This window comes from Microcaecilia unicolor, chromosome 3 (assembly GCF_901765095.1).
Source record: "Microcaecilia unicolor chromosome 3, aMicUni1.1, whole genome shotgun sequence".
NCBI classification, from domain to species: Eukaryota; Metazoa; Chordata; class Amphibia; order Gymnophiona; family Siphonopidae; genus Microcaecilia; species Microcaecilia unicolor.
The window spans coordinates 343010174-343033587 of record NC_044033.1 but is presented as its reverse complement, the minus strand read 5'-3'; the positions used below and the strand labels follow the sequence as shown (position 1 = coordinate 343033587).

The window sequence follows — 23414 nt, the reverse complement described above, 5'->3', positions numbered from 1 at the left end:
GGTCAATAGAAGAGGTCAAACCAATATCTCCAACGATTAAGGTGTTGTTTGTGAGCAGTTCTGATAAAGATAACGTGTAACATAGTATAGTAACATAGTAGATGACGACAGAAAAAGACCTGCACGGTCCACCCAGTCTGCCCAACAAGATAAACTCATATGTGCTACTTTTTGTGTATACCTTACCTTGATTTGTATCTGTCATTTTCAGGGCACAGACCGTAGAAGTCTGCCCAGCACTAGCCCCGCCTCCCAACCACTAGTCCCGCCTCCCAAGATGAGGAAGTTACACAAAAATACTTTTAAGGCAAATAGGAGGAAATATTTTTTCACTCAATGAATAGTTAAGCTCTGGAACTCTTTGCCGGAGGATGTGGTAACAGCAGTTAGCGAAACTGGGTTTTAAAAAGGTTTGGACAAATTCCTGGAGGAAAAGTCCATAGTTTGCTATTGAGACAGACATGGGAAGCAGCTGCTTGCCCTGGGATTTGTAGTATGGAGTGTTACCACGATTTGGGTTTCTGCCAGGTACTTGTGACCTAGCTTGGCCACTGTTTGGAAAACAGGATACTGGGCTAGATGGACCACTGTTCTGACCCAGTACATAAGCACCGCCATTCTGGGAAAGACCAAGCGTCCATCAAGCCCAGCATCTTGTCTCCGACAGGGCCCAATCCAGGCTTCAAAAACCCGGCAACCCCCTCCCCCCCCAAAAAAAAATAATGTTCAATGGACTTTTCCCTCAGGAATCTGTCCAAACCCCCTTTAAATTCCGTATGGCTACTCTTCTGTATGTTCTTATCTGGGACCAGTAGGATTTCAAAAATGGGCATTGATAATAAATGTCCCAATGTTCCAACTTCAAACCTGCAAGATCAATATCCTGCTTATTTTCGAAGGAGAAGGGCGCCCATCTTCCAACAAATCGGGAGATGGGCGTCCTTCTCCTAAGGTCGGCCAAATCAGCATAATCAAAAACTGATTTTGGGCATCCTCAACTGCTTTCCATCGCAGGGATGACCAAAGTTCAAGGGGGCGTGTCGGCAGTGTACCGAAGGTGGAACGGGGGTGTGGTTAAGAGATGGGCTTCCTCGGCCGATAATGGAAAAAAGAAGGTTCAGTATCAAGCTTCTATTCCACCCTGATGAGCATTTGGCCGACTTTACTTGGTCCCTTTTTTTTTTCAAGACCAAGCCTCGAAAAGGTGCCCAAACTGACCAGATGACCACTGGAGGGAATCGGGGATGACCTCCCCTTACTCCCCCAGTGGTCACCAACTCCCTCCCAACCAAAAAAACCCCACATTTTTTCCAGCCTCATGCTCAGCTCCACGACAGCAGTATGCAGGTCCCTGGAGCAGTTTTTTAGTGGGTGCAGTGCACTTCAGACAGGCGGACCCTGGCCCATCCTCCCCTACCTGTTACACGTGGTGGTAAATGGGAGCACTCCAAAACCCACCCGAAACCCACTGTACCCACATGTAGGTGCCTCCCTTCATCCCTAAGGGCTATGGTAGTGGTGTAGACTTGTGGGTAGTGGGTTTTGGAGGGCTCAGCATCCAAGGTAAGGTAGCAATGCACCTGGGAGCAATTTCTGAAGTCCACTGCAGTGCCCCCTAGGGTGCCCGGTTGGTGTCCTGGCATGTCAGGGGGACCAGTGCACTACGAATGCTGGCTCCTTCCATGACCAAATGCCTTGGATTTGGTAGTTTTTGAGATGAGCGTCCTCGGTTTCCATTATCGGCGAAAACCGAGGTCACCCATCTCTATGGTCGACATAAATGTCAAGATTTGGGCGTCCCTGACCGTATTATCAAAATGAAAGATGGACGCCCATCTTGTTTCGATAATATAGGATGCCCCTCCCCTTCGCCGGGACGTCCTTAGAGATGGGCGCCCTTAAAGATAGGCACCCAGTTCGATTATGCCCCTCTATGTTATCCATAGGTGTTGATAATTTGGACAATTTATTAGGAGTCCACATGGCTCTGTGCATAATGAAGAAGGCGCTGGGAGTAAGCCGCAGACATGGTGGATTTATTTACTGATGACCACACTGATCACCACTGTACTGGTGCTAGCTTAGAACCAAGTTCTTTTTCTCAAATGCCTTCTAGGCCAGATAGAGAATGATATTTCCAATGTTGTAACAGTTTAATTCAGTGCCAGAGCCTTTATATAACTGATGACATAAAACCCAGCAGCTAGGCAGTACTCTGGCTACTGTGGAAATGTTAAGCTTGGAAGATATACAGTGTTTGAGCTGGAGTCATTGAAAGAAGAACTGGGAAGGCAATTTGTATTTATTTTGTAAAACCGCAAAGGAAAGCCAACTAGTTTGGTCTATTATTTGATGAACATAACATATATCAGTTTCTATCCAATTAATCCAATAAATACAGTTTATTGTTGATTTCAAATAAAAGATTATTCCAAATATGTGTATTAACAGTAGAGAGAGATAATGAGGTTGAACAAAAGAATCTAGCAACTTAAAAGCAGCTTGAGAAGCCTATTAAATTGCATCATTAAGATGAGGGAGAATGTAAGCCCAGGAAAGTGCGGGGTCCTTTTACTAAGCCATAGTAAAAGTGGCCTGCGGTAGTGTGAGTGCATCATTTGGGTGCGCGCTGGACCGTTTTTTTACCGCATTTAGGAAAAAGGGCCTTTTTTAAGGGGCCGGAAAATGAATGTGCGCTAAAATCGAAACCAGCGCATGTCCATTTTCAGCCTGAGACCTTACCGCCACCCATTGACCTAGCGACAAGGGCTCACATGCCACATGTGTAGTGACCGATCGGTGCACGCCAACTGCTAATTAATGCTGGAAACACCACACGCAATAGGAAGTAAAAAAATAATAATTTGTCCCAGCATTATAGGCGCACACCAAATCTGAAATTACCACCAGGAGGTGCTCTAGCCTGGCAGTAGACTCATTTTGGTATGTGTTGCGTGTGCGTAGAGCCTATTGCGTCTTTGTAAAAAGGCCCCTGAATGCATGGGAATAGAATTCCAGAACTCAGATTCAAATTACTACTACTACTACAAATTATTTCTATAGCGCTACCAGTCGTATGCAGCGCTTCACAATTTAACATGAAGAAAAGACAGTCCCTGCTCAAAAGAGCATGCAATCTAAATCAGGACAGACAGGATAAATAAGGGATAAGGGTAGGACAGACAGATAGGACACAAAGGGAAAGGGACTATTGAAGAGAGGAAGACAAGATAAAGGATATCAGCAATTGTAACCCGCTTAGCATTTTGTCTTATTAAAAAAGCAATATGATATTGACTGGATAAATGTCAAATCGGACAATACTTTAGGAGGTAAAGTTCCTAGATGAAATAAATGACAAATTCATGAAGCATCTGGTTCAGGGACCAAGATGAGGGGGGGCGCAATTTTAAGTCAAGTTTGCAGGACTTGGTGTGAGAGATAATGGTGCTGGTCCAGTTAACATTAACCTATCTATACTATCCTGCTTATAATCGAACGAGAAAAACGCCCAAGTTCCAACCTAAATCAGGAGATGGACGTTTATCTCACAAAAACGAATAACACGGTATAATAGAAAGCCGAACTTGGACGTTTTCAACTGCACTCCACCGCGGAAGCGTACAAAGTTGATGGGGGCGTGTCGGAGGCGTGGTGAAGGCGGGACTGAGGCATGGTTATCACCTGAACAGAGATGGGCGCCTTTCGCCGATAATGGAAAAAAGTATGCGTTTGTAGCTAGAATTTAGGGCACTTTTCCTGGACCCTGTTTTTTCATGAATAAGGCCCCAAAAAGTGCCCTAAATGACCAGATTACCACCAGAGGGAATCAGGGATGACCTCCCCTGACTCCCCCAGTAGTCACTAACTCCCTCCCACCACAAAAAAATGATGTTTCACAACTTTTTATTTTCACCCTCAAATGTCATACCCACCTCCCTGGCAGCAGTATGCAGGTCCCTGGAGCAGTTGTTAGGGGGTGCAATGGACTTCAGGCAGGTGGACCCAGGCCCATCCCCCCCCCCCCCACCTGTTACAATTGTGCTGCTTAATACTTAGTCGTCCAACCCCCTCAAACCCACTGTACCCACATGTAGGTGCCCCCCTTCACCCCTTAGGGCTATAGTAATGGTGTAGACTTGTGGGCAGTGGGTTTTGAGGGGGATTTGGGGGGCTCAACACACAAGGGAAGGGTGCTGTGCACTTGGGAGCTCTTTTACCTTCTTTTTTGTTTTTGTAAAAGTGCCCCCTAGGGTGCCCGGTTGGTGTCCTGGCATGTGAGGGGGACCAGTGCACTACGAATCCTGGCCCCTCCCACGAACAAATGCCTTGGATTTATTCGTTTTTGAGCCGGGTGCTTTCATTTTCCATTATCGCTGAAAAGCAAAAACGCCCAGCTCACAAATTGTCGAATAAAACATGGACGTCTATTTTTTTTTTTAAATACGGTTCGGTCCGCCCCTTCACGGACCCGTTCTCGGAGATAAACGCCCATGGAGATAGACGTTTTCATTTGATTATGCCCCTCCACATGTTCCATCTTTGCTTATACCCTTCACTGTCAATTAAAATGTTGTACTGCGGATTGTGATGACATTGTAAGTAGTATATTATCCTGCTCATAATTGAAAGAGAAAAATGCCTATATTGCGACCCAAATCGGGAGATGGACATCTTTCTCCCGTTGGCGCCCAAATCGGTATAATCGAAAGCCGATTTTAGGCGTTTCCAACTGCAATCCGTGCGGAAATGGGTAAAGTTGACGGGGGCATGTCGGAGGCATGGTGAAGGCAGAACTGGGGCGTGGTTATTGGCCGAGAGATGGGCGTCTTTAGCTGATAATCGAAAAAAAAGGCATTTTGACCGCGATTTTGGGTCACTTTTTTTGGACCCTTTTTTTTCACGAACAAGTCCCAAAGAAGTGCCCCAACTGACCAGATGACCACTGGAGGGAATCAGGGATGACCTCCCCGGACTCCCTCAGTGGTCACTAACCCCCTCCCACCAAAATAAAACCCACTTTAAAAACTTTTTTTCCAGCCTGTATGCCAGCCTCAAATTCCGTACCCAACTCCATGACAGCAGAATGTGTTCTATCCTCTGACAGTCTTTCCCTGGTTCTGATGTGGCTCTCGGGTGAGTGTGACACCTTTTCTGTTATGCGCACTGCAGAGTCCCATCAGCAATGCATTGTGGTGGGTGTAGGGTATTGGGCTCTGTGATTCCACTAGCTTGTGGCAAATGCTCACGATGTTGGTAGTTGGTAAGCTCTACTCCCATGGTGCTTTCCCCCCTGCTTACTGGGTCAGAGTGTGCCCTGTTTTGTTTCCGGTAGTCCATGAGGTAGTGGCCATTTTTGTAAGCCAGTTTTATATCCCTTTCACGTGTTAGCCACGTTAAAGAATTTAGTTCTTACCTTGAATGTGGCTGAAAGAGGGCATTGTACACCATTCTGCCAGCTCTGACCTACTGCTCATCTCAGCATCAGGGAGACTCGTTGCCAGTGGGGCACAACCTCTGATCTGCAGTTAACTGTGAGTAAGCGTGCTTATTCCAATAAAGGACGTTTTTGGAGAGATTAGTCTTCAGGTGTCAACTGGTGTGCCAATGTTATATAGCAGCAACAAGTCCTAGAGGCCTGCGTGTATGCAGGTCCCTGGAGCACTTTTAGTGGGTACCGCAGTGCACTTCAGCCAGGTGGACCCAGGCCCATCCCCCCTCCCTGTAACACTTGTGCTGGTAAATGGGAGGCCTCCAAAATCCACTGTACCCACATGTAGGTGCCCCCTTCACTCCTAAGAGCTATGGTAGTGTTGTACATTTGTGGGTAGTGGGTTTTGGGGGGGGGGGTTGGGAGCTTAGCACCCGTGGTAAGGGAGCTATGCATGTGGGAGCATTGTCTGAAGTCCACCGCACTGACCTCTAGGGTGCCCAGTTGGTGTCCTGGCATGTCAGGGGGGCGAGTGTACTACGAATTGTGGCCCCTCCCACGACCAAATGGCTCGGATTAGGATGTTTTTGAGCTGGGCGTATTTATTTTATTATCGCTAAAAAAAACAAATGCCCAGCTGAAAAACGTCCATTTTTTTCAAAAATGCGGTCTGTCTCGCCTCTTTATGTACCCGTTTTCAGACATAGACGCCCATGGAGATAGGCGTTCACGTTCGATTATGCCCCTCCACATCATATTTTTACTGCCGTAATTGCCTATTGCTCATTTGATTTATTCATACTGTACACCGCCTTCCGTGAATTCATTCAAAAAGGCGGTAAATAAATCCTAATAAATAAAAGCATGGAAAATTAAGACCACCATGATTTTTAGCAATTCAAGGTGGATTGTTGGACCACAGAAATGTAGTTAAAATGTTTTCAATACTCTTGTATGTGCCGGGGCTAAGCAAAACAGGCAGCATACTAAGGGCCCTGCTTACTAAGCCATGTTGTAGGCATGCTAGTATTTTTAGCGCACACTAAAAGCACTAGTATACCTTAGTAAACAGGACCCTTAGTATGTAATTGATTTTAGGAGCTGCCACCATTTTAATTGTGTCCATTTTACCCCTCCAGGTAAGGCAAAGGGGAGACCACTTGGATGTCATATCTGTAGCACATTTTAAGAGATGTGCAAAGTTATGTTTTATAATGTCTTCCATAGCGGGTCCAATAGGATACCAAGATATTTCAATCCAGTTGGCGACCCTTTGAATGAAAATTGGGTTGTCGCAATTAAGGCTAGCAGCATTAAGGGGCACCATCTCAGTTTTAGTGACATTTAATTTATAACCTCAAACAGTGGAGTACTTTCTAATGACCTCCGTAATATGCGGGATAGAAGAGGGAGTGTTATACAAGAGCACATCGTCTGCACAGGCAGAGACATTAGCTGCAATGGATCTTAATTCTACAACTTCTATGTCTGCTGAAGGATAAATAGCAATTATGGGTCCTTTTACTATGGTGCGCTGAAAAATGGCCTCTGCTGGTGTAGATGCATGTTTGGGACGCATACAGGTCCATTTTTCAGCAAACCTGCAAAAAAAGGCCTTTTTTGCCGAAAATGGACGTGCAGCAAAATAAAAATCAGCACGCGTCCATTTTGGGACTGAGATCTTACCGCCACCCACTGACATAGAAGTAAGGTCTCACTCGTTAAATGGGAGGTAATTGTTAGCGAGTGTACACTGCAATTACCGTCCAGTTAGCGCAATGCGATAGAAAATAACATCCTTCTCTGTTATAGGAGCTGCTAACGGCATTATCTTCTCTGCTCAAGGTATGATGATCAAGGCCATTAAGAAATGAGAGATCTTCTGAGCTAAGATTTACTTCAGAGGAATATAAAGAAGAGTAACGTTTTTAAAAATCTGTTTATTATCTCTAATTTAAGAGTTAATAATACATCACTATCATCTTTAATCACAGAGACATCTTTTTTTCAGTTCTAGTTTTTAGATAATTGCCAGCATGTGTCCCGTTTTGTTGCTACCAGAGAAAAGAATGACTTGGGGACAGGGACCCGTGGTAACCACAGGGACAGGGATAGGGACAGATCCCGTGGCGATGAGGAAGGGACATGGGGATGGAGTGGGGACAGGGACAGATCCCACAAAGATGGGGCGGGGATGGGGACAACCTTTATCCCTGTGTCAGTTTCTACTTTGAAGCCTGTTAATAAATTGGACTGTTATTTATTTTTGAGTGATGCTACTGTGATTTTTTTGGAAAAACAAGCAAACATGCTGGCCACAACTAGCAAAATTTGCATGGGGGATCCTGTACATTCCTGGTATCAGCACATCTTCTGAAAGATGTCTTCTATTGCAGGAAGGACTGTGGATGACAGGAGAACTAGACTGAATTCTGAAATTATTGATGACTTTTATTCATCCACAGATTTAAAAATCACAACAGTGTTTCGTAGAGTATATTTCTCCACCCCTAGGGCATACAAAGCGGGTTGTATTTTGTACCCCTGGACATTTAAACAGGGTGGATTAGGATTCCTTGGGGTAGTAGAAGTCAACTATTGTTGGGGTTGGAAGGGTAGAGGGTGGTGGTGGTGGGAGATTATTATAGTTGCTCTGTGTTATTATTGTTTTCTATTTGTGATTTATAAACAATAGTTGCACAGCATTTTGTTCCTTTTTATACTTTAATAAAAAGATTTAAGTATAAAATCATAAGTGTTTGAGGTTTCTGCAGATAAGGTAGAGCCCACGGGAACAGAACCTGCGGGGACAGGGCGGGGACGGAGACAGAGTCTGCAGAGACGGGATGGAGATGAAGACAGAACCTCCAAGGATGGGGTGGGGATTGAGACAGAACCCAGGGGGAAGGGGCAGGGATGGGGACAAACACTGTCCCCGTGTCATTCTCTATACCAGTGTAATAATGAACAGATCTTATAAAAACTTCTCTATTAGCTTGCTGCAAAAGCAAATATTTTAAGTTACCGAAGACATTCACATCAGATGTATTGGCTTGATGATATCATTCAAGTTGAGTAATAGTTTGTTCTAGAGCCCAAATTTCAGATTGAAGTCATTTTTTGTGGGAGGCGGTAAAAAGTCGATAATGATTCCATGAATGAATGCTTTGAAACCATCCCATCTGGTAATCAAGTTAGGGCCAAATTCTATAAATTGTGCCTTAAAAATCAGCACTGAAAAACCATGCACTTAACGTGATTCTATAAACTACGCCTAAAGTTAGGTGTAGTTTGTACAATATGCTTCATGGACATTCTTGCAACTATAATTTAGGTGCACCTATTTAGACCACCTAAAACCAGGCCTAAATACCTGTGCCTAACTTAGGCACAGATCAGGTTTATCATATAATACTGCTCATAGTTTTTTGAAATACCCATGACCCTACTATTCCATGCCCATGGCCATGCCCCCTTTTTAGTTGTGCACATTATAATTTATGCACGCCACGTTATAGAATATGCCTAGAAAGTTGTGCATGTAAATTCTAATTAAAGCCAATTAGTATCACTAATTGGTTGTTAAGTACCAAATATCAGTGCTGATTGCCTTGTTACTCATTTAAGCTGTGCGTGCAATTTGGCCATGTAGCCAAATTAGCACACACAACTTTAGGCGCCATTTATAGAATTTGGAGGTTAGTGTCTTATAAAGTATTAAATAGAAAATATTCTTTAATTGCTTTAGAAATAACTGTGAAATTTGGGATTGTTCAATAACCCTGAACTGGAATGCCAAGAGCTATTGGGCTGCTCCTGTCCTCAGTCAATAAATTGTAATAGAATGTGAGCGTGATCAGAGAGGTTGATGTTCTCTATGCTAGTTTAGCAAGCTTTGTTAAGCAGAGTCTCAGATATCAAGAAATAATCTATTTGGAAGTAAGAGTTGTGAGATATGGAGTAAAATGAATAATCTCGTTCAGTGGCATGCATCATACTCCAGACATCACATAGTTTAAGCTGTGTCATTATATAAAGCAACCCCAGCTTTAGTTTTCTTAAAAGGGAAAGCAGATTTTCTATCAAGGTCAGGATTAAGGATTAAATTAAAGTTGTCACGTAAAACAATAGGTTTATTACCTTCTAAAGTTATGATATCAGCAATAGAGTGAAAGAATTCAGGACAGTCTGTTTTAGGGGCATATATATTTAACAACAATTTAGTGAGTAGCTTAAGATACTCAGACTTTGACAGGTGCATTACCTGAAAAAAAAATATATATATACAGTGCAATCCATTTAAGTGCACGTCGGATAAGCGCATGCTCTGTTTAACTGCATGCCGTACTTCAGCCCCATTTTTGGATCCATCAATTTCTATGGGGACAAACTTTGGTTTAGTGCACCACTGATAAGTGCAAGATTTGCTTATATGCATGGTTTAAGACCGCTCCTCTGCAGGAAAGACACTGCATAAGCGCACGCACGAAATATGGAAGCAGATTGGCGCATGACAACCAACGAGATTTCAAATTTACCGCCCCTTTAACTGCCACAGGCAGAATAAGTGAAAGAATGTTGTTAGAGTGTACACTGGGGTCATTGTTGTTGTTGTCACGCAACTGTAAGACTTTAACTCTGGCTGAACGAATAGAAGTTATTAAAATATTAGAAAACAAACAAAGTCAAGCATCTATTGCTAAAGAATATGGTGTCAATCCCAGTCAAATTTCATGTGTCTTGAAACAGAAAGACCAGCTTCTGGAAGACTGGCAAAACAATACAAATCCACAATGGAAACGGAAATGAAAACGGGCGGGAAAAGCTGAGGAGGTAGAAGATGCTCTTCTTCGGTGGTTTTCTCGAGTCAGGAGCAGACAGTTTCCTGTCAGTGGTCCACTGCTTATGGAGAAAGCTAACCAGCTAGCCAAAAGTCTTAGACTAACTGAATTCAAAGCCACTTTTGGATGGTGGGAAAGATGGAAGGAGAGGAACAATATAAAATTCAAGAAACAGCATGGTGAGAAACAAGACGCTGATGAATTTGGTGCTGAAAATTGGGTTGTTTCAGTTCTTCCTACCATCTTCAACAAGTTTGCACCTCGTGACATTTTCAATGCTGACGAAAACGGTATCTACTGGCGAGCGATTCCTGATGGAACACTTGCATTCAGACATGCCGAAACTACTGGAGGTAAAACGTCGAAGGACCGACTGACGATCCTCCTTTGCTGCAATATGGATGGGAGTGAGAAGTTGGAAACCCTTGTCATTGGAAAGAGCAAACAGCCCCGTTGCTTCAAGAAAGTTAGGCAACTTCCTGTGTCACACGAGGCTAACACAATTCATGGATGACTGGGGAAATTTGGAAGCAGTGGCTAAAGAAGTTAGACACTAGAATGCGGGCACAGAAGTGTCAGATTTTGCTGCTTTGTGATAATTGTGCTGCACACAGGGATGATGTCAGGCTGTCTAACATCAAGGTGGTCTTGCCACCAAACACTACCTCTCTGATCCAACCTATGGATGAGGGCATAGTAGCCAATTTCAAACAACATTATCGGGTTCTTGTGCTACGTCGTCTGATGAGCATTATGGATGACCAGACTGACAAGGATAAACGTGCTGTTGAACTGGCTCGTAATCTATCACTGTTGGATTCCGTACATATGCAGAAAGAAGCCTGGAATCATGTTACATAGGCAACCAATTTGAACTGCTACAAGCGGGCAAGCTTTGTTAAGGATGTGGAGAGGGACGAAAGAGATGCAGCTGTTGCAAACGCGGCAGATGAAGAGGTTATTGACATCCCAGCCAGTGTTACTGAAGAGGAGTTTCATTGCTACGTAGCTGTTGATTACGATCTACAAACAGCTGATGACAGCACTGATGTCGAGATATGCGCCTACACGCAGGCAACAACGGCTGTCTCTTTCTCTTTAGTGGTGAGGTAGATGTCACTTAGCCGTGGAGAACTCAGTCTCTTTGTCAGTGTAGGTGAAAACCTTTCTTGCATGGGGGCCCAGAACCTCTTCAACCGCCAGATCCTTAGGATACTTTTCTTCACCCTACACCTTCCCTTAATAAAATAAATGGGAGGCAATATCCTCTCTCCCTATCTTAAAATAGTGTTTCCCTGCATGTGACATTACGTTTATGTGATCAACTCTTTGGCCTCTTGCTAATTGAAATAAAATTCAATTAAAGTACCCTTGCTTGTAAATCCTAATCTCACTTTGTTACCCTATTCTTATAGAAGCAGGTCTGAAGCGCATTCGCACTTTTTCTGCTGCAGCATTCACCCTCTACATTCCTGCTCCCATAACATTCTATTAGAGTCCCCCTCCCTTACACAAGCACTTTAACACTGGTTTAACCTTTAAATACACTGGAGACCAGATTAAGGTCCCTCACAATTAATTCCCCACTAAATCACATCCATTCCCTTCTACCATTTTTACTCTGCTGCTGCTCATACATACAGAGCCCAATATTCCTAGTTTTCAATTCCAAAAATAAAATACACTCAAGCTCTCAGTAAACTGGAATTCAGGCTCTCCCCACAACTCCTGTCTCTCTCTCTAAATTCTTCATACTGTCAATTAGTGATTTAAACACTCCTACAAGGGCCAGCCAGTCTCAGCCACACTGCAGCACACAACCTCTACCTCTTCTGCTTCAACTGCTTCTTCTCTGCCCAACTTTTAACTGAACAGCCAGCTGTTGCCAAGGCAACCAGGACTCAGCTTGCTCAGCTGTTGTCCCATAGTGATGTCACTTTAGAACCCTTATTTTTTTCCCTCTGGAGGAGCCCAGGTAAGATTATTTTAACCCCTTAGGGTTTATATATATACTAGCCGTTGAGCCCGTAAAAACTGGCTGGTATTGGGGTTTTCCTTCTCCCTCCCTGCGAGGTCGCCACCGCTACCGTCCCCCCCCCCACCCCCGGAGTTGCCGCCATCCCTCCACCCGGCCTGGGCCTTCTCTCCGCTACTAAACTTACACATTCATTCGCTGGAACGCAGCACGCACATCAGCTGAGCTGCCGTCGGCCCCTCCTTATCTGCCTGTGTCCCGCCCTCCTGTGACATAATGTCAGCGAGGGCGGGACACAGGCAGGGAAGGAAGGCCGATGGCAGCTCAGCTGATGTGCATGCTGCGTTCCGGCGAATGGATGTGTAAGTTTAGTAGCGGAGAGAGGGCCCAGGCCGGGTGGGGGGGAGGAACGGTAGCGGCGATCTCAGGCGGGTGGGCGGGGGGAGCGGTATCAACCTCGGCGGCGCAGTTTTCCTCTCTGTCCCGCCTTCGTCATCACGTATTGACGCGGGGGCGGGACAGAGAGGGAAGTCTCTACTGCGCATTTGCGAGTGAGTCGGTCACTCGCCGTTTATATGTTTGATATATATAGTTACATTTGTATCCCACATTTTCCCACCTTTTTGCAGGCTCAATGTGGCTTACATATAACCATTAACGGCGTTAGCCGATTCCGGTCTGAACAAATACATGGTATGAATGAATACAAAGTGATATTGTGGCGGAATGAGGTACATGTATGGTAGGTACAGTTGAGGGGAACTTAGAGAGGGAAAGGGGGAAGTAGAGTCAGGTGATGTCCATTACAGTCTTTGGTTACATTGTGTCGCAAGTGACCAGGTATTTTTTATGTTGGGTCGGTGGTGTATGCTCTTCTGAACAGGCCTGTCTTTAGTGCTTTATATCAGGAGTATGTTTGGATAAGGAACTCAGGATTTTTTTTCCTCTTAATAGGGTTATTAAATCCCTTAACATTTAGGGATATAAAAGTAATGGTCATTTATATAAAGCAGCAATAATACTTGCATTGTGTAACAAGCTAGAATAATAAAATAGCCATAGGAAATTAATGAAGCAGGCAGTAAGCAATAATAATGCATGCATAATAAGTGTACACATAAAAAACACAGCATTGTGTTTAAGATTAGCCCAAATTGCTCCAATCATGAGATGTGGAGTCCCAGATTCAGCAGCAGTCATTCACTGACTTCTATGAAATGATGTAGATAAAGATATATAAACTGAAATTAACAACCTTTTCGTAGTGGTTGCAAAAATATGCCTATGGAGTAAAACAGGTAGGCAGCAATACAAGAAGAGAAACAAAAACAAGTATAGTAGTATAGTTTTTAGAAATATTGCAGCTACATGCTGTACACTAGAAAGTTAGAGCCATGCAGCCAACAGGAACTGACAAGCCAGCATCGTAAAAGTAATTGCTTCATGCAGTACAACAGTGTTTTCCAAGTCAGTCCTGGAGTACCCCTTGCCAGTCAGGTTTTCATGACATCCACAATGAATATGCATGAAAGAAATTTGCATATAATGGAGGCAGCATATGCAAATTAAGTTCAGGCATATTCATTGTGGATATCCTGAAAACTTGACTGGTAAGGGGGTACTCTAGGAGCGATTTAGGAAGCACTGCAGTAAAATAATGAGTCAACTTGCATCAATCCTGCTGGGAGCAACTTTTTCGAGGAAAGAGGCCAAGGCTTCTGGAGAATAAAAATCCTTTATTACATTGTTGTAGGTCACGTGCATCCATGCAGGAAAGAAGAGACCATCCTGCTTATTTTTGAAGGAGAAGGGCGGCCATCTTCCGACACAAATCGGGAGATGGCCAGCCTTCTCCAAAGGCTGGCTAAATTGGTATAATCGAAAGCCAATTTTGGCCGGCTTCAACTGCTTTCCATTGCAGGGCCGGCCAAAGTTCAAGGGGGCGTGTCAGCAGTGTACCGAAGGCGGGACGGGGGCATAGTTAAGAGATGGCCGTCTTCGGTCGATAATGGAAAAAAGAAGGCTGGCCCTGATGAGCATTTGGCCGACTTTACTTGGTCCCATTTTGTTCATGACCAAGCCTTGAAAAGGTGGCCAAACTGAGCAGATGACCATTGGAGGGAATCAGGGATCACCTCTCCTTACTCCCCCAGTAGTCACCAACCCCCTCCCACCCAAAAAAAATTAAAATACATTTTTTGCCAACCTCAATGCCAGCCTCAAATATCATACCCAGCTCCATCACAGCACTATATAGGTCACTGGAACCGTTTTTAGTGGGTCTGCAGTGCACTTCAGGCAGGCGGACCCAAGCCCATCCCCATCCCCCCCTACCTGCTACAATTGTGGTGGTAAATGTGAGCCCTCCAAAACCCACCAGAAACCCACTGTACCCACATGTAGGTGCCCCCTTCACCCAAAAGGGCTATGGCAGTGGTGAACAGTTGTGGGGAGTGGATTTTGGGGGCTCAGCACACAAGGAAAGGGAGCTATGGACTTGGGAGCAATTTTTGAAGTCCACTGCAGTGCCCCCTAGGGTGCCCGGTTGGTATCCTGGCATATGAGGGGGACCAGTGCACTACAAATGTTGGCTCCTCCCATGACCAAATGGCTTGGATTTGGTCGGGTTTGAGATGGCCGCCATTAGTTTCCATTATTGGCGAAAACCAATGTCGGCCATCTCTAAGTATGGCTCAAATGTTGAGATTTGGCCGGGCCCGACCGTATTATCGAAACGAAAGATGGCATGCAAGAAAACCAGCAGCAATTCTGCCTGATCTTAGTCCACATATCTATTTTCCTGAATTCATTCTAGTCATGTATTATTTATGGGCACATTTGATTAGGGCTTCTGATTTTAAACCAATAAGCATCAATAAAGTATCCTTCGATGCAAAGCTGCGGAAAGCACTAACATGTGCTTACCGCAGCACAAAATAGCATACTACAGGCTGCACTGAGGTGCCCCATCGTAATTTTGCCATGTGCGAACGCTACTCACGTGCTAAAAATTATTCTTTTTTTTTTTGTGCAAGGGGTATGTCTGGGGGCAGAGAGTGAGTGTGTTCTGCACTAATCAGTTAGCCAGCTTTTTCCTGTCCTAAGTCACTGGTATCTGGATAATTCCTGAGCCTGCTCATTCTCCACCCACACTCCGCCCCGGCACTATCTGGATAATGCTGAGTGGTCAGAAGAATAAAAGCCATATTTATGATTTCCTTTTTCCTAAGCCTGAAACAGGGGTCCACAATTTTTTTTGGACTTTGCTTATAACCCTCTTTACTAAGTAGTGCTGGTTGTTTATAATGCCTACAAATTACCAGCTAAATACTATATCTCAGCCCATTCTATAGCGCAACTTCTTCCATTTTCTTCATATGTTATTTATTCAAAAGATATCCAGAATAACCTTTTAAAACATCATTTTCAATTCTTCGCTTAGAAAAGGACTCTTTCAATGGTAAAACAAGCTTAGCTTTTCACTGTTGGTTTCATTTTGACACTTTTTTTTCAAGCATAGCAACACACGGACGCCACCACCAACATGCAGCATGTTTCGCAAATGCTGCCTCAGGGTGTGGTCCGAAAAAAATTAGCATCAACTTCACATATTGCGTCAACATCCACTTGAAGCAGTTTATGTAAGCTAAGTTTTTTTCAGAGCACACCCTAAAGGGCACTTTTACTAAGCTGCGTGCTGAGGCCACTTTTACTGTGGCTGTAAAATGGCTGCAATTTCTATTTCTCCACACGTAAATTTCTCCACACATAAATTTCCCATTTAGCACGTGAGCCCTTACTGCCACCTATTTACTAGGTGATAAGGGCTCAAGTGCTAACCCTACACTAATCAGGCAGCATGCAGCAATTTACTCATACTACCCTATTCTCTGCCACTAAATGCACCCCACGCTAAAAATCCTATTTTTTAGCACATAAGAAGCACACACCAATCCCAGAACTAGCACCAGTCCCAGAACTAGCACCAATCCCAGAACTAGTGCCTTTTACCATGCAGTAAGCATTAAGGGCCAGATTCTATATAAGGCGCCTAAAAAATCCACACGGTAAACATTTCCGCCTAAATGTATTCTATAAGGGGGAGGGGGGCTAGATTTAGGCGTGGTATACAGAATACGCTTAGTTGTTATCCCAGCACCTAAAACTATGTGCATCCATTTACACCAACAAAAACGTGGCGTAAATCCCTGCACATAAATTTACGAGTACTGGGCCATATTCTATAACAACACCTGTAAATTTAGGAACGCCCACAGAATGCTCATTTGCCCGCCCATATCCATGCTCCTTTTGAACTGTGTGCACTAGAATTCAGGCACAGTTCATTACAGAATCTGCTTAGCGAGTTGTGTGCATTAAATTCAAATTATTGCCAGTGTGCTCATTATTGCTTGTTAAGTGACGTTATCAATGCTGATGAGCTGGTAAAGCCAATTAAGTTACGTGCACTGTTGTTATAGAATACACCTGGATTTTGGTGCAGATTTCTAGGCGTGCTATATAGAATCCGGCAGTAAATGGCTAACGCTTATGAATAGCTATTTTCGAAATCCACAGCATGCACAGTTTGCAAAGAAGCTAAAAATTATACATGTGAAAGGCAATGCTGTAAACTAACACCTCTATTAGGCACCAACAATGTGACTAGCAAACAGGATAGTAGCACCATTAACTGGCAGGTACACACTTAAATGCTAGGTGCAAGCAGTGTGCTTAAATCGCTTAGCACACTGCTGTCAGGGAATGTATATGTGGTTGGAGCATGGGAGCACTGTAAGCACGTCACCAAGTGGCGCACAACCCATAGACCCCCTAATTCTATAAAAGTCACCAAAAACCATGTGTGCAAATTTGGGTGTGTGTGTGTGCACAATTTAATTGAATAACGAGCTCATTTATGCCAATAATTGGCTTTTTAACAAGCAATTATTGGCACTAATTAGATTTAATTGGTATTTACGCACATGAATTTAGGTACGGGACCTGCGACTAAAATTTACATGTGATTTGGAAAAGGAGCAGAAATGTGAGGGGCATGAGCAGAATGGGGGAATTCTTAAAATTAGCGCACATTGGGGGGTCTTTTAGTAAGGCGCGCTGGCGTTTTTAGCATGTGCTAAAAATAGGCACGTGCTAAACGCTAGAGATGCCAATGAATTCCTATGTACTCAGCTTCAATTATGTCATCGTTACCACATGGCCATGTGACGGGGATCCCTTATCGCCACCCATTGAGGTGGTGATAAGGGCTCCCGTGCTAACCCGGCGGTAACTGGGCAGAGCGCGGTGATGCCTGATTACCGCCGGGGTATCGCCACATTTTCTTTTTCCCCCAGAAATGGCATGTGCTTGGGGTGGGACTACTGCCGGCAGCCCCACTGGGCTGACGGAAGTCCCAAAAGAGCGAGTGGTAAGCCTGGAAATCTTGTCAGAAAGAACTTTAAACTCAGATAAGTTTGTTCCTGTTTAACTTGATTTTCCAGTGCATTTACAAGATTATGTACTTGTTATAACCAAATAGGTTCAAAGTTGAGCCATCTGAGTTGTTTTTGAGAAGCGTTCTGCTTATATATTTTTGGACATATACCAAAGACGGGTACCAACAAATTTTTTATTATTTTTCACTTTTGGTATGTAGTGGTGTATTCACACATTAAAAAAAAAATTGGGGGAAACACTTTGAAGAGAGTACTTCATGATGTATAGAGCCTGGTAGTGAGCCGCTTTTGCGGCTAGACTCACTGAAAATCAACTCGGTTGTGGATTCAACCTATACTGAACTCTCTGTGTACCCCTTCACAAAGTATAAATTGTAAATTATTAATTTCATTACTCTTTATTAGTGAGTGGTATGCGCTTTTGGAATAGGTCTTTGGATCCCGGGAGAGGGATTTTTTAAGGGATTGACTCTTTGCTCAGTAAATTAGTCACAGAGCAGGTGTATTCTTTAATAACGCACATAGATTTTAGGAATGTCCTCATGATGCCCATGGCCATGCCCCTTTTTCAATAGAATTTTGGCATACTGCGTTACAGAATACACTTACTACTACTACTACTTACTACTACTTATCATTTCTATAGTGCTACAAGGCATACGCAGTGCTGTACACCATACACAAATGACACTTAACAAGTTGAGTGTGTGTAAATCTTAATGCCAATTATTGCTCTTAATTGCTTGTTAACATACAATTAACAGCGCTGATTAGCTAGTTAACCAAGTACGTTATGCACATTGTTATAGAATACACGTTGATTTCCACGCAGAAATTAAGGCACAATATATAGAATCCTGGGGCAATTATCACTGATGACTGCTAGAGCATGAAGTGAGAGACTCTTGGGGGAGTGGTTGCATATAAGGCAAATAAATTATGTAAATTGCCAGCCCACTGTCCACCTCTCCAGTGGGGCTGGTGTAGTAAGTTTACATTAGATCTATGTGCTGACAGCTCAGTGGTCAGCTTTCTAATGCAAGCAAAATGTCACGTTTTTGCTCCCTGATGCAGTAGCAAAATTGTATGCAAACAGACCATGCGCAAATCGTGTGCGCTAACCAGTGCAAGAACACCAGAGACACATGCACATGTCTCTATGCTAAGAGTAGCCATAGCTGTGCAGAGGTCTGAGCAGAAAAACAGTATTGGCACACATCTGCACAGGTGTTAGAATGCTATTCTGTGCATAAAATGTATTTATTTATCAAACTTATATGTTGCCTATCCATTCCATCAATGTTTCTTTGCAGAATAACATTATAGCATACGTGCAGATGTATGCTATTACAAATTTCTTCTGCTCAGACCCATGCACTGCTGTAACTGCCCTTAGTGCAAAACTTGTGCTCTCAACAGCCCAGCTCTTCCAGCACTCCCCCCCCCCCCCCCCCCACACAATTCTGTCTTTTTAATTAACCATGCGCTTCGTGGAGGTCAGAAAAAACGTTGCAGGTCCAGTATGCTCATAGCAAAAGAAGAGATGAGCATTAAATCCTCAGAAGAAACTGCACCAAACCTGAGCAAAGCCTTATATTCTTTAATGCATTGGGTTTTACTGCTGCACTAATTTTCATAGATCAGTGTTTTATGCATGCATACATTTATTGTAACAGAGGGGCAAGACTCAGGTTGAAGGGGGGGCTAGGTGAGATATGTAACTTCAATTAGGAAAAATAGACATTAGTGCTTGTACAACACAAATGTGACAGGGATCATCAATTTCTGACACTAGCAGCATTCAGTGGAATGATAGATAATGCATCTACCTATCTCAGCACATGCATCCTGGTTTCTCCGATTGTTTCCTGTTAGATCTGGTGTGTCATTGCACAGTGAAATTCAATTAACAGGTCCCGTTGCTTTCATAACATATGCCATGCCCATTCATTTCCAGCAACATTTCTCATTGCTGTATGCTACGAGCAGGCGTTTTTAGGGTTACATGCTAGTGGAGGGGGCTTTCCGTCAGTGAGATGCTGGAGAATGTTGCCTGGCCAATCACGGTGCTCCTTCCCCTCTTCCCCGCCTCTCTGCCTCCCTGACCCCTCCTCAGAAGCTCTGGGCTGAGTGAGGAGATGAGGATCGCTTCTCCTTGCCGATGCCTCCTTTTACTTTTGGTTGCCAGGTAGGGTTTGTTCTTTCTCTGACCAGAAGTGTTTCTGACAGGAAATTGTGTGCTGATTATGCAAAGCAAATGTCCTAGTGATAAAAATAAAAGATACTTTGTTCAGAACAAGTTCTGCAACTCAAAGAAAAGGTGCTTGTGAAATACCAGCTTTTCAAATGGTAGGTGCACAAGCAGATTTTGTACGAATTACAAATATACCGGTAACTGTGAAGCAAAAGCCTCTGGATGGAGGAAGGAGAAGTACAGCACCGGAGCTGAGCTCTTTATCAATCTTTTTTCACCTTTGCTTTCACAGTTTTTTGGGGTTTTTTTGTAATAAAGGATTTTCATCAGTCCCTATAATTGAGCAGCAGAAAAGCTGAATGATGTAGATTACACCCCTCAGGAGACTCTAAGAGAGTTGTATCAGAGTGGATTTGTAATTCTTCTTCACTCTCTGTTTCTTTGTCTTGTTATTTGCAGCTAGCAGGACGGTCTCACTCTCCGACAGGGGGAAGGAAGAGGAGGAGAAGGAGGAAGAAGAAAGGACAGAAGTATTGAAGAGACTCTCTTAGCCAACAAAAGATGTCTTACCTCCAAAATCGTTCACTCGCCAGCCTGGCTGATTCTTTTTCCACTTTTGTACCTGCTGTCCTAAACAGCAGTCTGGACAACAGGAATCCTTTATCCTCCGTAGGGTGCCCAGTTAGCAGCTTAGGAAACCTGTCCAGCTTGGAGGGGAACCTATCCTACCTGTGCAACCGGACACAGGTTTACAGCAATGATACCACCTCCATTATCATTGCGATCATCATCACTGCTCTCTACTCCATCGTCTGCGTGGTGGGGCTCTTTGGAAATGTCCTGGTCATGTATGTCATCATCAGGTAAGCAGTGCCGAGGTTAGATTAAAAACCTCAATCCCTAACCTCTCTTAGCAACCCCACAAAAAAAAAAAAAAGAGGGGATTCTGATCAAACATGAGAAGCAGTTCTATGGTGCAAACGCACTGATCAGAGAATCAGCAGAAGTTTTCAGTCTTTGTAAGTGATTGGAAAGGACGTTTCTACCTATTTTTAATAGTTTGTCATGACGATCTACATGCAAACTTATTTGGGAATCAATCAGCTATGTTTCATTTTGTGCAAATCAAGAAAATGTTCTTTACGTGTTTTCATTTCTAAATCAGAAAGTTCTTTATAACCAAAAGGGCTGATTTCAAGTAATTTCAGGTGCATAGTGAAATAGTTACCATCTGCATTTTTTTTCTGAGTGAATGTACTGCTAGTCCTTTACTAAGGAAAGCATCACTATTCTTGATTTTAATTTTGGGAGCTAATAAAGGTTTCCAGGAAACTGACACCTAATATATATATATATATATATATATATATATATATATATATATATATATATATATATATATATATATATATATATATATATATATATATATATAAAATTTTCAAAGTGTACTAAAAGAATGTGTCAAACACTGACTGAGCTGCAAAACTGGAATATATATTATATTTGTACACTTAGGCTTGCAGATGATCAGGAACATTTCATTTTGATAATGTAGTATGAAATGCAGACTTTTCTAGAACAATAAGGAGGGTAGACCACAGGATGCTTCAATCAGGTGAACAGAACTATATATAAAGATCAATGTATTAGAATATCATAGTCCATTCTGCACTAATAAAGTTTGTATGTTGTTCATGAACAACAATGCCACATGCCAGAGGTGACCTTCCAAGCAGTAAAGCTAGGATAAGAAAGAGTCATGAAGTTGTCCCATGGCAATCTGGGGTGAACTTTCTCATAACTAACTGCAGGCACAATCTCCTCCAAGTGTCATGGGACAGCCTTTCACCACGCATCATTGGCCCTCCAGCAGTCACTAATGGACTCAGGAACTGGTGTGAAAAAAAAAAAAGAGTGCTGTACCAGGAACTCTGTACAGTGAATTTCACCCTTAAGCAAAGGCAAGAGGATGGAAAATTCTGTGCCCAAGGTCACAGGGAGGGGTCAGGGGCAGAAACAAGACTTAAACTTAAGCTTCCTGGTTTCTAATTCACTACACAAACCTCTTGTTGCCCTCTTCTTCAGCTAGTTTCATTCTTTTATTTGGCTTAGAGATCCACTTTCTTGCTTCTTACACACACATAACAATAAGGAAAAGGCTAGCTGCGAGCAATTTAAGCTTACATGCTTCGGTAGAACAGCTTGTAAAATATGGTTATTATACTCCTGTGACATCCTTATTATTTCACTCTATGGTGCATCAGGAATTCAAGAAGGAATACATCTTTCTATCACCTTGCTCCTGCTCTCCTTTTGCCTTCTTATATCTGCTTGGATTTAGTTCACACTTTTTTTTTTTTTTAGAAGCCACTCATGTTACGGAGGTAATAGAGGAACACCAGTGAGATCTGAACACTGCTTTCCTCTGTTCTCAGTCTGCTCTTCTAAGCATTATGCTACTCCTCCATTCTATATTGTAAATGTCTATAAATCTTTCAATTGGTCGCATAATAGAGGCCAGTGCATATCTGACAGGTGGTTTCTATCTAAAGCAAGGGCTTTGGTTTGTTTGTTTGTTTTTACAGTAGATTTTTTTTGTACTCTATAGAAACTTAGGCTTTATCCCTTCCTAGCTGGATGGCAAGCGTTCTTTTCTCTCAAAGAGAGAGAGGGAGAATGTATCTCATGTGCTTGCTGCATTTGTGTGCTCTTCAAGAGAAGACAAATTGGACTCAAGAAGTGTGCTCAAAGAGCTCCATCTATTGAAAAAAAAAAGATGATAAAAAGAGAAAATGATTCTTTTTTTTTTATCCAGGGGTGAAAGGTGGTAGTTACTGTGGCAGGGTATTTTTTGATATGACATCTAAGACCGACCTTGGACATTTTGCACAAAGCGTACAAAATCTGAATAGGAAAGAAGGTCATTTTTTGAAAAAAGGAAAACATCTATCTTTTTTTTTTTCAAAAATACCATTTTGAACAAGGTTTTGTGCTTTGTAAGTTTTTTTTTCTTTAACCATTTTCGAAAAAGAAAATATCCAAGTGAAAAATTAGAACATCAAGCCATTGGGATATAAGAGGGGCCAGCATTTTTTAGTAGACTGGTCCCCCAGACATCCCAGGAGAGCAATGGGGCACTCTAGGAGTCACTGTAGTAGACTTCAAATAAATGCTTCCAGGTACACATCTCCCTGTTGCTCTCTTATTTTGTCTGCTGAGCCCTTCAAAACCCACCCAAAACCTAATACCACCATTACAATAGCCCTTATGGGTGAAGGGGGCACCTATATGTGGGTACAGTGGGTTTCTGGTGAGTTTTGGAGGGCTCACAGATTGCACCACATGGGCCAGGTAGGGAGAGGTGTGAGCCTGGGCCCACCTGTCTACAGTGCACTGCACCCACCGCTAGGCTACTCCAGGGACTTGCATGCTGCTCTAATGGACCTGAGTGTAACATCTAAGGCTGGCAGACAGGCTGATAATGTTTTTAATCACAATTTTGGGGGTTGGG

At 43.2% G+C, this 23414-nt stretch overlaps 1 protein-coding gene across 1 annotated transcript in view; it reads left to right on the top strand.

Moving 5' to 3' along the window:
* The first annotated feature begins 20461 nt into the window (after positions 1-20461).
* The window catches only part of OPRM1 (opioid receptor mu 1), a 64272-nt gene continuing 61319 nt past the window's right edge, over positions 20462-23414 (top strand). Inside the window, exon 1 of the mRNA XM_030195504.1 lies at positions 20462-20763. Coding sequence (XP_030051364.1) covers positions 20462-20763 — 302 coding nt within the window. The remainder of the gene's footprint in view (positions 20764-23414) is intronic.